General features: G+C 42.1%; 1 protein-coding gene across 4 annotated transcripts in view; it reads right to left on the bottom strand.

Moving 5' to 3' along the window:
- The window catches only part of u2af1 (U2 small nuclear RNA auxiliary factor 1), an 84,449-nt gene that overhangs the window by 54,560 nt on the left and 15,220 nt on the right, over positions 1-14,669 (bottom strand). For all 4 annotated transcript variants that reach the window (XM_063050200.1, XM_063050198.1, XM_063050201.1 and 1 more), the window contains exon 2: positions 3,592-3,679. In XM_063050200.1, the coding sequence (XP_062906270.1) occupies positions 3,592-3,679 (88 nt within the window). The remainder of the gene's footprint in view (positions 1-3,591; positions 3,680-14,669) is intronic.

The following is a 14,669-nucleotide window of genomic DNA, read 5'->3' on the forward strand; positions in this document are numbered from 1 at the left end:
TTGTAAAGGTGAGATACAGTCGATAGTTCAGTGTTATTAGGAGTTGTAAAGGTGAGATACAGGTGATAGTTCAGTGTTATCAGGAGTTGTAAAGGTGAGATACAGTCGATAGTTCAGTGTTATCAGGAGTTGTAAAGGTGAGATACAGTCAATAGTTCAGTGTTATCAGAGGTTATAAAGGTGAGATACAGTCGATCGTTCAGTGTTGTGTTTGCTCTGAAGTGTCATTCCTGTAAAATCCTTTCAAAGCACAAGGGCAAGATTCTAGAAACATGTAACCAGGACAAAAATTTCAGTTCCAACTTAATAGATCAAAACTAAAGTACACTGTGGCCTGAAAAGTCATCATTGATAGATCAGCAACTGCTGCAGTTATTTCAGAGCCAACAACTTGACAAGCTATAATCAGACTCACTGTTGGTCTGGGGCTTACATGCAAAAAAAAGCTGAAAGGCCAAAAAAGGAAAAGACATTATAATTGGCAGAATCTGTGGAGAGATGACATGAGTACAGAAAAGTGGATACAGGGACATGCTACTGATTGGAATGACAAATTTGGAATGTATTCTGCCTGCAGTAAAGAGCAACTTTGTAAATCACACACATCACCAATCTAACCGTATTCCCTTATCCAGCTGATGCAGCCCTGAACCCAGTCATTGTAAAGCAGCAGCGTCCCAGAATGAGAACATACATTAATTAGTACTCTTCTTAAAACCGCTGTCTGGAAAAAAAAGGCAAGTCAATAGTTAATCAGTAACAGTGAATTAAGATAGCAAAAACAGAACTCCCCCCCACTCCAGCTGTTTGATCAGTGAATGTAGTGCGATGGGTAACAACAGACACCCTACGACTCCAGTAATGTGGTGGGAGGGGTAATGTCCATGCATTCTGATGGGGTAGTTGCCAAACAGGCATATGCCCACTGTATGTCAGACACGACATGGAAATCAGTGATTCAAATCCCAAGCTTTCTGGTGTTTATAAACTTGAGAAAGGGCAAAGCAAAATAAAATGAAAACAGGAAAAAAAAACAAAATGAATTAATATTCTTTATATGAAAGCAGTTGTTGCAAAAATATAAAGGTTTAGTGGGGAGTCCAGGTAGGACTCAGGTTTTCCATCAGTAATATCTCCAGATCCTTCCAAAGAAATAACCATGTCCCTCGCAGTAACTTCATGCAGTATGTCTCAATTCATGTGGTACAATTCAGCCCTGCACAGCTATCACCCTTTGGACCAGTCTCTCATAAAACGTATCAGCATTCAATGAGGGTAATTAATGATAACAGGAAGTGAATGTAAACCACTTCTTGTATGATGGTAACAGCTGAAGGCTTCATGGATCACCAAATGGAACCATTCAACACCCGCATCAGATTATGCAAGACTAAAAGGTTGGAAAACAAAGTGTTGACATGAGCTGTGGCGCACAGCATTGCCTGAAAGCCAGAGGAAAGCCCAAGACACCCAAGAATGTCACAATCTAGTGACAATGTGCGACTTCAACATCCACCTACTTCACAATGGAATTACCCCTGAAGATAATAATCTTACAGAGAATACAATCATCCACAAGGAAAAGCACATGGAAATTAGGGAGGGGCATGTTACATTATTGAGGTGCTTTTGGGTGTCTTGAAAAACATCAAGATGGATAAGTCTCCAGGGCATGACATGACCTGATCCAGAATACTGAGGGTATAACAGATCTGAGGGAGGAACCTGCTACTGCTTTAACAGATGTTTGATATTGAGGAGCTTTAAACTGGGCAAAGAGGAGGTTCACTGTGATGTTGCCTGGATTGTAGTGCATGAGCCTACATGGATTCTTTATCCTGGAGCATCAGAGGCTAACGGGTAATATAAAATTATGAGGTAGATTTACACAGAATGGTAGGTGTGGGGAGCTGCTTAACAGGCATTTAGACAGGTATATGAACAGGCAGGATATGGAAAAAAATGTACCACGTGTAGGCAGAAGGAATCAGTTTGGAAACGGTGTACTGTTGTATGTTCTATGCCCAGGAAATCTACATGACATCTATCCTACAGAACCCTAATTCATCAGCACACCAACTCTCAGTCGCAAGCAGGACAACACTAAATGTGGTTTCTCGGTACGTATACAATGAAACTGCTCTTCAGAATCAAAAGTTGCACTTCTAACGTTTGAGAATATCCATGGTCTTTTCACTACGAATACCTCAGAAAACAAACTGGATGTGCACAAATGCACATCATTAGAACCTGTACTACCAGTTCAGTAAAAACCCAACAAGTTTAACAACACATGAGAAGGGGAAATATGAGGTCCTTCCTGGGTGTTGAGCATTTAAACAGCCATCACAGAAGTTAAATGTAGATGGATGGGCTAGTAAGTTTGCAGATGATATGAAGATTGGTGTTGTGGATAGTGTAGAATACTGGCAAAGAATACAGCGGGATATAGATCAGTTACAGATATAGGCAGAGAAGCGGCACGGTATTACCTCGATTAGAGGGCATGTGCTATAACGAGAGGTTGGATAAACTTGGATTGTTTTCTCTGCAGTGGTGGAGGCTGAGGGGAGATCTGATAGAGGTTTATAAGATTATGAGAGGCAGAGATAGAATAGACAGACAGCATCTTTGTCCCAGGGTTGAAATGTCTAATACCAACGGGCATGCATTGAAGGTGTAATTTCAAAGGAGACGCAAGGGCAAGTTGTTTTTACACAGGAAGCGCGGGGTGCCTGGAATGTGCTGCCTCAGGTGGTGGTAAAGACAGATACGTCAGAGACTTTCAATAGATGCTTCGATAGGCACGTGAATGTAAGGAAAATTTAAGAATATGTAGGCAGAAGAGATTAGTTTAGTCAGGCATTTTGTTTCAGCACAACATTTGGGCCGAAAGGTCTGTTCTTGTGATGTACTGTTCTATGGTCCAACAAAAAAGTCAGTAGTCCACTGACAAAACGGAGAGATGACCTCAAAACTACTTAGTGACAGAAGCAGATGAATATATTAATTCAAAGGCAGAGCAGTTGAAGCAACGAATTGATCAAGACTTACATCTCTCTATTTAAAGAAACAGAGGACTGACTGGGAATAAGGCAATACTGAAAGGTGAGAAAGCAGAAACTACGTGTCCAGTGGGTAAAGTGGGCAAAGCAGGGAAGCTTGGGCAACTCTCGGTCCCTGCAGCAATGTTTTATAATACTAATTTTGGTTAATTGATGGGTTCACCATAGTTGAAGCACAATCTTGGAAGTGGACACCATGTGAAGTGTTCAGCTGCTCTTTTGAAGTTACCACTGGATTGACAAAGGCAAATTAGCCACAGATAGTCAAAAGCTTCGAGCCAGATAATTAGAAAGACAGTTTTTACACAAGCTCAGCACTCTGCAATGACAACTCAAGGTCCCAGAGATACACCAACCCAGGGTTCTAATAGTATACATCCAAAAGATATGAAAATCTTTTGTAAAAGTGAACAGTGCTAACATTGTATTTTTTATGGACAGCTGAGTGAACAGCTAGCACGCTTAACAGCTCTGGTAGAGTTAAATACTGACAGGTTTACATCACAAACTGACATGGCAGGCTTACCTGACTGAATGTGGGCTTGTTGTGCAAACGAGAACATCTGTCTCCATGACGACAGGCTCCAATTTTAAAGTAAAATGAACAGTTGACCCTGTTGAAGACGACACAGCTGGTAAGCACACCAATCAATGCAGCAGGTCTAAATGTCTGGCTGTACCTTCTCACTCATTTAGAATAAGCTCAGAAGCTCATGCCATTCAGCGTGGCCCTTCAGCCCACTGAGTCTATGCTGACATCAAGCTCTTTTAACAGTAGAGATAAAGGTGGCTCGAGAGGAAGAAAGGCTAAGCAGGCTGAGCCTGTACTAACTGGAATACAGATGTGACCTGATTGACACACACGTGTAGGAAATTGGTCGCAAGGTGAAGGGAGTACCTGGAGAAAGGTCCATTATCTTAGGATTACAGATCACTGATCAAAATGAGGAATTTTTCCTGATGCATTCTGGATCTTTGGAAACTCGGGCCCTCAAGACCCAGCAACAACTCTGTATTCTTTCAATCTTATTGATTTTTGCTGTCGGTGGGTGACCAGAACAGTATACAATACCCCAAATGTCTTATGCAACTTGAACAGAACATCCCAACTCCTGCACTTAACACTTTAGATCTATGAAGGCCAATGTGCCAAAAGCTTCCTTTACAATCCTATCTACCTGTGTTGCCACTTTTAAGACCTCACACTTGTCCACATTAAATTCCATCCATCACATTCCAGCTGATCCAGATCCCATTGCAAGCCATAATAGCCCCCTTCCCTGCTGCTATGCCCACATCTTGGTTGTCATCCACCGAACCAGTTAACCATCTACTACCACTCTCCGGCTTCTCCCACAAAGCCAATATAGAATCCAAATTACAATTACTATCTCACTCTGAACCTTTGTCACCAGCACCCCCCTCCCCCACATGTGGGATTTTGTCAAAGGCTTAGCACAAGGTTTAAAGGACATCGGAGTTGAGTAGTATTAGGCCAGAGTAGGCAGGATAGTGATTAGACCCAGATTGGATTCAAGTGTGATCTCATTGAATGATTAATTAAATAATTTATTTAAGGACAAAACTAGCCCATTCATGCTCCTGCTTAACACGTTTTCTAAAGTCGAGTTCTTCTCCAGCTCACAGTCTTTAACGTGCAGGTTTGAGGACAATGAGGGCTCAGTCCTTAGTGAGCAATGAGTAGCATACATCAAAGTTGCTGGTGAACGCAGCAGGCCAAGCAGCATCTATAGGAAGAGGTGCAGTCGACGTTTCAGGCCGAGACCCTTCGTCAGGACTAACTGAAGGAAGCTTCCTTCAGTTAGTCCTGACGAAGGGTCTCGGCCTGAAACGTCGACTGCACCTCTTCCTATAGATGCTGCTTGGCCTGCTGTGTTCACCAGCAACTTTGATGTATGTTGCTTGAATTTCCAGCATCTGCAGAATTCCTGTTGTTTGAGCAATGAGTAGGTCTGACTGACTGAAGGACAGCTGACAATCAGTATCAGGTTGAATACAATTGGAGAGTGAGGTGAAAGGGAGGGTTCTAGATGGATGGGGAATTCTAAGAGAGAAGAGTATGCCACCTGGGGTAAAGATCTATGCCATGAAATTAATAAATGTTGTCCTATCACTTATCACTACTAGACAACACGGATAATCATGGTCACTGTTCCCTAGGGAGCACCACCATCTGCTATCCTCTAGTCTGAGGCTACGTCCACACTAGACTGGATAAATCTGTAACCGAAGCTTTTTCTCTTCGTTTTGACCCACTGTCCACACTGAAACGGCGTTTTCCTCCCCCGAAAATGGAGCTTTTCTAAAACACTCTCCAGAGTGTTTATATCTGAAAATGCCAGTTGGCCGTTGTAGTGTGTACGGGGTAACCGGCTAATTTTAAAACCGCTGTCATGACGTGCCAGAACAAATGGTGGCAGCGCGGCATTTCATTGTTTTCTTAAACGCAACCTCCAACACCACAACAATATCTTACAATAGATATGCAACATCCTAATGTAACATTGTATGGAAATACAAGATAACACTGATGCAGACATGTTTTATACATTTAACAAGGTGCTTTATTAATGTTTTGCTTGTGCAAACATTCAATAGATGCAATTGTCACTTTTGCCCAGTAACTTGTTTTATTGCACATGTTAAATACAGCAAAATAATACAAAGACATGGCAAATGTAAAGGCAAACAAATGAGGTAACAGCAAATTTCACTTTTGCCCAGTAACAAGCCATATTGCATTTATTTGTAGCTGTTGTCCCTTTCATCGGTGAAGAGACTATGGCTGTAGGAAATGTTTCTGGACAAACGCACACCAAGTCTTCCATTTGGCAATTTCCTTTTAAGTTTTCCTCGTCTGTAACTGGACAAACACGCACCAAGTATACCGTTTCCTCTTCACTTGTTTTCTGTATGTCCTGCACATGCCCAGTAGGAGGAGATTCGCCCAAATACCCGTTTTAATGTGGACGTAAGTATTTTCAGAATCACCTGGTGTGGACATAGCCTGAGAAGAACTGATATACCAGAGCCCAATGCCACATGACAGAAAGTCAATGTCCTAAACACAATGCTGCCACCCCTCCAGTTTCATGGGCTTTCTTTTGTGCAAGACTTGATACGATGGGTTAACTACCATTACAAATTTTGCTCTCTTTTTGCACTATCTATATTTTTATATTTCTATTGTAACTGAGTAATATTTAATATATTGTACATTAATGTACTGCTGCTAAAAAAACAAATTTCAAAGGGCCAGAAGGGCCTTCTCTGCACTGTATCTCAATAATTACATAATAAGCCGGATTCTGCCTCATTGATCACGTAAAGCAGAAAACCATTCCTTTAAGTAATGTGCAGCCTCAGTATCCTGAGTTTCCCTTAGCAAACACAGCATCATGGACAATCCTAGTGCAAGTTAAGTCTTATATTTGCTTCTTTCCATTTGATATAAAAATTACTAATTTTAAATGGTAAAGTTTGGAACAATGTAACCATATCTGGAACAGAAAGACCACATCCTATCTCTTTGGTTGAATATCTAATATTGTTGCTATTAAAGAACCAAATTCAAGTTCCAGCTGCTTCTCCCCCTTTAAATCTTACAGTTGTGATTTTTTATTCTTTGTGTGGGTGAAGTCACAGTAACAAGAAGTTCCCTCACTTCCAACCTGGACAGTCTGTAGTCAGTAACCATAAATTTGGTCTTGGCAGAAGTAATTGCGTCCAAAAAGCCTGTAGTCAGTGTCCATACGAGTTAGAACATTGAATATTTGCAACTGGAATTTGCCTTGTTCTGACGAAGGGCCTTCGATCTGAAGTGTTAACTGCACTTTTCATGCTGGGAACCTGCTAATCTTTCTACCATTTTACATTAAAACCTTCTATCCATTTAAACTTTGTAGATAGTTCATTACACTCTCTCATAGTCATAAGAAAAGTATAACACAGAAACAGACCCTTTGGCCTATCGAATCCATGCTGAAACCATTAAAACTGCCAGCTCCCATCGACCTGCACCGCGACCATAACTTTCTATACACCTACTATTCATGTACCTATACAGACTTCTCTTAAATGTGGAAATTGAGCTCGCATGGACCACTTGTGCTGGCAGCTCATTCCACACTCGCACGACCCTCTGAGTGAGGAGATTTCCCCTCATGTTCCCCTTAAACTTTTCACCTTTCACCCTTAACCCCTGGTTGTAGTCCCACCTAACCTCAGTGGGAAAAGCCTGCTTGCATTTACCCTATCTATACTCCTCATAATATCGTATACCTCTACTAAAACTGCTCTCAAACCTATTCAATTTTTCCTTCTATGTCAGGTTGTCCAGACCCGGCATTATCCTTGTAAATATTCTCTGTACCTTATTTATATCTTTCCTGTAGATAGGCGGTCAAAACAACATATAATGCTCCAAAACAGGCCTCACCAACGTCTCATACAACTTCAACATAACATCCCATCTCCTGTACTCAGTATTTGAATTTATGAAGGCCAATGTGCCAAAAGTTTTCTTTACAACCCTATCTACATATGATGCCACTTTCAATGAATTATGGAACTGTATTCCCAGATCTCTTTATTCTACCGCACTCCTGAATGCCCTACTGTTCACTGTGTAAGACCTACCCTTGTTGGTATCCTACAAACAAAAGAAAATCTGCAGATGCTGGAAACCCAAGCAACACACACAAAATGCTGGAGGAATTCAGCAGGCCAGACAGCATGTATAGAAAAAAGTACAGCCGACGTTTCCGGTCGAGATCCTTCGGCAGGACTGTACTTTTTTCCATAGATGCTGCCTGGACTGCTGAGTTCCTCCAGCATTTTGTGTGTGCTGGTTGGTCTTCTGAAGTGCAATACTTGCACTAGAGTGTATTAAATACCAACTGCCATTTTTGAGTCTATTATTCCAGCTGATGCAGATCATCTGCAAGCCATGATAGCCTTCCTTGCTGTCCAATACACCCCTAATCTTGGTGCATTCCACAAATTTACTAATCCAGTTAAACACATCATCCAGATTATTCATATCGATGACAAATAACAACAGACCCGGCACCGATGCCTGCAACATTCCACTAGTCAGAGAGGCAACTATCCACTACCATTCTCTGGCCTCTCACACAAAGCCAATGTCTAATCCAATTTACTACCTTATCTTGAATGCAAAGCGACTGAACCTCGTTGACCTGCCTCAGATGGGGGACTCTGTCAAATGTTCATTTAGACAACATCCACTGCCTTGCCTTCATCCACTTTCCTGGTAACTTCTTCGAAAAACTCCAGGATTGGTCAGACATGACCTACCATGCACGAAGTCATGGGACTATCCTTAATCAGTCCATTTAAAAACGCAAACACGGGGAATTATGCAGATGCTGGAAATTCAAGCAACACACATCAAAATTGCCGGAGAATGCAGCAGGCCAGGCAGCATCTCTAGGAAGAGGTACAGTCGACGTTTCGGGCCGAGACCCTTCGTCAGGACTAACTGAAAGAAGCGCTAGTAAGAGATTTGAAAGTGGGAGGGGGAGATCCTGTCTTCTCCTATCATTTTGGATCTGGGTTGAAATAGATGAGGTGGTTGGTGCACAACTAGTGACTGCTTGTAAGGAATTTATGGAGAAGGATAGGACAAAGAAGCTCTCAGCCAGATGGTTTGAGAATTGTCTATTTTAAAACGAGGAGTATCACAAGCAAGGTAGATGAACTTAAGAGTGTGGATCAATATGTGGAACTGTGATGTTGTGGCCATTACAGAGACTTGGATGTCTCAGGGGCAGGAATGGCTGCTAGTGTGCCAGGGTTTAGATGTTTCAAAAAGGACTGGGAGGGAGGCAAAAGAGGAAGTCATGGAGAGATTGTCTGAGTCATCATGGGTGGAAGTCAGAAACAGGAAAGGGGCAATAACTCTACTGGGTGTTTTTATAGAGACCCAAAAGTAGCAGACATCGAGGAGCAGAGAGGGAGGCAGATTCTGCAACAGTGCAATAATAATAATAATAATAAGAGTTGTTGTATGGGCGATTTTAATTTTCCTAATACTAAGGAGAAGATGGCAGCGCGCGCAGCCTCTCTGGTGAATGATATCTTTAATGTCAAGTAGGGGACCATGCACAATTCTGATTTGATGGATACAGATGTGAGAGTACGGAGGAACATCTGGAAAACTTCTGAAATGCCCGCTTCGCTGCCGCTGCTACTGTGTGGTAACCGGAATCTCCGGAGCAAAAGGCCCCGAATCCTTGGCTTTGCTTATGTCAGCAGTCAGGGCCAGGTCGAAGGTGCTCGGCAGAGGATGGCGCTCGGGAGGCTGTATCAGAGGGGCTGACCGGAGGCTCAAAGTTTTCGGACGGATGGACTCAGTATCGGCTGCTTCCAAGGCACCGGCAAGTTGACCATGCCTGGAGGTTTATGGCAGGGAGTTTCTCCCTTTTGCCACCTGCTATCGGGGCCTTCTGAGACTTTTTTTTTTACCATGCCCATGCTTTGGTCTTCATCAAATTATGGTATTGCTTTGCACTGCTGTAACTATATGTTATAATTATGTGGTTCTGTCAGTGTTAGTCTTTGGTTTGTCCTGTTTTCTGTGATATCACTCCAGAGAAACATTGTATCATTTCTTAATGCATGTATGCATTTCTAAATGACAATAAAAGAGGACTGAGTGTTCTCATAATCTAACTGGAATCTCCTTACAGCAAGGGGTTTAGATGGGGTGGAGTTTGTTAGGCGTGTTCAAAAAGGTCTCCTGACACAACATGAAGATAAGCCAACAAGAGGAGAAGCTGTACTTGACCTGGTATTGGGAAAGAACCTGGTCAGGTGTCAGATCGCTTGGTGGGAGAGCATTTTTGGACCTAGATAAGTGTGAAGTGGTTCATTTTGGCAGGTCAAATTTGCGTAAAAAGGGCATGTAGGATCACTGGGGACCCCGAGTCACCTCAACCACAATCTATTCCAGCTGCTACCATCCGGGAAATGGTACCGCAGCATAAAAGCCAGGACCAACAGGCTCTGGGACAGCTTCTTCCACCAGGCCATCAGACTGATTAACTCATGCTGCATGATTTGAGTATACTCTATATTACATTGACTGTTCTATTTATTATAAATTACTATGATTGCACATTTATATGTAGACGTAACGTAAAGATTTTTACTCCTCACATATGTGAAGGATGTAAGAAATAAAGTCAATTCAATAATATTAATGGCAAGACTCTTGGCAGTGTGGAGGACCAGCAACATCTTGGGGTCCATGTCCATAGGACACTCAAGCTCCTGCGCAGGTTGACAGCGTTGTTAAGAAGGCGTATGGTATGCTGGCCTTCATCAACCATGGGATTGAGTTCAAAAGCCGGGATGTAATGTTAAGCTATATAAGATCCTAGTTAGATCTCACTTGGGAGTACGGTGTTCGGTTCTGGTCATCTCATTAAAGGAATGATGTGGATACTATAGAGAGAGGGTACAAAGGAGATTTACAAGGATATTGCCTGGACTGGAGAGCATACCTAAGAATAGATTGAGTGAAATTGGTCTTTTCACCTTGGAGTGACGGAGGATGAGAGGTGACCTGATAAAGGTGTATAAGATGATGAGAGGCATTGATCGTGTGGATAGCCAGAGGCTTTTCTCCAGGGCTGAAATGGCTAACATGAGGGGGCGTAGTTTTAAGGTGCTTGGAAGTAGGTACAAGGGGGATGTCTGAGGCAGGTTTTCCACAGAGAGAGTAGTGAGTGCGTGGAATGCACTGCCAGCGAAGGTGGTAGAGGTGGATACAATAGGGTCTTTTAAGAGACTCTTAGATAGGTACATGGAGCTTAGAAAAATAGAGGGCTAGGCACTAGGGAAATACTAGTAAGTTTCTAGCATAGGTTACATGGTCGGCACAACATTGGCCTGTAACTTGCTGTAGATTTTCTATGTTTCCAAGTCAGCAATAACTCCACCTAACATAGCAGCTGATTTATATCCTGCCTTGGAGATGCCTCATTACCAACTACAGTATTAATATGCATAATATATCCTCAACTTTCACATATATCCCACTTGTGCACGTAACAAAAGACAGCAGCAATCCAGCAGGTACATCTGGTTTGGCAGGGCAATTTGTAACCGGAATGATGGGGTTAAGGATGATGAAGTTGGTATACAACTAGATGCAGTGTGTAGTAAGGACTATGAGGAAGGACAGGCAGATGACAGGCAAAATTGCAGTCAGAGGGATGAACTGAAGTGTACTGTGGAGACAAAATCAAAAAGGTGATGAATGCACAGCTGAAAGTGTTATATTTGAATGCTTGCTGTATACAGAATAATGTAGATGATCTTGTAGTGCAATTAGAGATTGGTGCGTACATCACTGAGTTGTAGCTGAAAGAAAATCATTGTTGGGAGTTTAATATCCAAGGGTACACTTGTATAGAAAGCACAGGCAGGTAGGCAGAGAGGGTGGTGTGGCTCTTGGTAATAAATGAAACAAAATCCTTAGAAAGAGATGGCGTAGGATTGGAAGATGTAGAATATTTGTGGGTAAAGTTTTAAAAAAGGTTAAAAATAAAGACACTGATGGGAGTTATGTACAAACCTCAGAACAGTAGCCAGAATACGGGATATAAATTACAACGGGAGATAGAAAATGTATGTCAAAAAGGCAATTTTACGATGGCCATGAGGGATTTCAATATGTAGGTAGATTGGGAATATCAGGTTTGTGCAGGATCCCTAGAGAGGGAATTTGTAGAATGCCTATGAGATTTCTTTTTTACAGCAGCATGGTTGAGGCCACTGGGGAATCAGCTGCTCTGGATTGGGTGCTGTGTAATGAACAGCATTTGATTAGGGAGCAGAAAGTAAAGAAACCATTAAGAGGCAGTGATCATAATATGTTGGAATTCACCCTGCGATTTGAAAGGGAGAAGATAAAGTCAGATTACTGTGGAGTAAAGGGAATTACAGAGACATGAGAGGGGAGCTGGCCAGAATTGATTGGAAGGAGACACTAACAGGGGTGAGAGCAGAAAAACAATGGCTAGAGTTTCTGGGGACAATTCAGAAAGGCACAGGATAAGTACACAGCAAAGAAGTAATATTCTAAATAGTGGATGAGGCAACTGTGGCTGACAAGTCAAGTCAAAAATACAGCAGAAAAGCAAAAGAGCCGGGCACACAATATAGCAAAAACTAGTGGGAAGTTAGAGGATTGAGATGATTTGCAAGACATTACTTCCTACAAAGTGAGAAGTGGATTTAAGGTGGGGGCTTAAATGGGAGGCAGGGTTTGAGGTTCGGCACAACATTGTGGGCCGAAGGGCCTGTACTGTGCTGTGCTGTACTATTCTATGTTCTATGTAAAACCCAATAGCATGAATGGCAGTGATGCTTCACCACCAGAAGAATTCAATGCCCTCTATGCCCGCTTTGAAAAGGGGAACACAACTACAGCTGTGAAGATCCCTGCTGCACCTGATAACCCTGTGATTTCTGTCTCAGAGACTGATGTTAGGCTGTCTTTAAAGAGAGTGAACCCTCGCAAGGTGGAAGGACCTGATGGAGTACCTGGAAAGGCTCTGAAAACCTGTGCCTAGCAACTAGTGGAGTATTCAAGGACATTTTCAACCTCTCACTGTTACGGGTGGAAGTTCCCACTTGCTTCAAAAAGGCAACAATTATACCTGTGTCTGAGAAGAATAATGTGAGCTGCCTTAATGACTATCACCTGGTAGCACTCACATCTACAGTTATGAAATGCTTTTGAGAGGTTGTTCATGACTAGACTGAACTCCTGCCTCAGCAAGGACCTGGACTCATTACAATTTGCCTATTGCCACAATAGGTCAATGGCAGACGCAATCTCAATGGCTCTCCACATGGCTTTAGACCAAATGAACAACACAAACACCTTGGTCAGGATGCTGTTCATCGACTACAGCTCAGCATTTAATACCATCATTCCCACAATCCTGATTGAGAAGTTGCAGAACCTGGGCCTCTGTATCTCGACTTCCAAACCGGAAGACCAAAATCTGTGCAAATTGGTAATAACATATCCTCTTCACTGACGATCAACACTGGTGCACCTCAGGGGTATGTGCTTAGCCCACTGCTCTACTCTCTGTATACATATGACTGTGTGGCTAGGCACAGCTGAAACACCATCGATAAATTTGCTGATGATACAACCATTGTTGATAGAATCAATGTTCTATGTTGTCGTTTAAAGTTAAGTTAGATAGATATATGGACAGGAAAGGAATGGAGGGTTATGGGCTGAGTGCAGCTCGGTGGGAATAGGATAGGGTAAGAATTCGGCACGGACTAGAAGGGCCAAGATGGCCTGTTTCCGTGCTGTAATTGTTACATGGTTATATATGGTTAATCTCAGGTGGTGACAAGAGGGCGTACAGGAGCAAGATATGCCAACTAGTAGAGTGGGGCCGCAGAAACAACCTGACATTCAACGTCAGTAAGACGAAAGAGTTGATTGTGAACTTCAGGAAGGGTAAGACGAAGGCACATATACCAATCCTCAGAGGGATCAGAAGTGGAGAGAGTGAGAAGCTTTAAGTTCCTGGGTGTCAAGATCTCTGAGGATCTAACCTGGTCCCAACATATCGATGCAGTTATAAAGAAGGCAAGACAGCGACTATACTTCATTCGGAGTTTGAAGAGATTTGGCATGTCAACAAATACACTCAAAAACTTCTATAGAAGTACCATAGAGAACATTCTGACAAGCTGCATCACTGTCTGGTATGGCGGGGGAGGGTGCTACTGCACAGGACCAAAAGAAGCTGCAGAGGGTTGTAAATCTAGTGAGCTCCATCTTGGGTACTAGCCTACAAAGTACCCAGGACACCTTTAGGGAATGATGTCTCAGAAAAGCAGCATCCATTATTAAGGACCTTCAGCACCCAGGGCATGCCCTTTTCTCACTGTTACCATCAGGTAGGAGGTACAGACGCCTGAAGGCACACACTCAGCGATTCAGGAACAGCTTCTTCCCCTCTGGCATCTGATTCCTAAATGGACATTGAACCCTTGGATACTACCTCACTTTTTTAGTATACAGTATGTCTGTTTTTTGCATGATTTTTAATCTATTCAATATATATATACTGTAATTGATTTACTTATTTATTATTATTTGGTTTTCTCTTCTATATTATGTATTGCATTGAACTGCTGCTGCTAAGTTAACAAATTTCACGTCACATGCTGGTGCTAATAAACCTGATTTTGATTCTGAACTTTTAAAAATGAACAGAAGGCGACTAAAAAAGCCATAAGGAGAAAAAAGACGAAAAGATAAAGATATAAACTAGCCAAAAATATAACACAGGACACCAATTTTTAAAAAAGATATACAGTGGCATGCAAAAGTCTGTGCACCCCTGGTCAAAATTTCTGTTACTGTGAATAGCTAAGCGAGTAAAAGATGAACTAATTTCCAAAAGGCATAAAGTTAAAGATGACACATTTCTTTGATTATTTTAATCAAGAAAACCTTTTTATTTCCATCTTTTACAGTTTCAAAATAACAAAAAAGGAAAAGGGCCTGAAGCA

The sequence above is a fragment of the Mobula hypostoma genome, chromosome 6 (assembly GCF_963921235.1).
Source record: "Mobula hypostoma chromosome 6, sMobHyp1.1, whole genome shotgun sequence".
NCBI lineage: Eukaryota > Metazoa > Chordata > Chondrichthyes > Myliobatiformes > Myliobatidae > Mobula > Mobula hypostoma.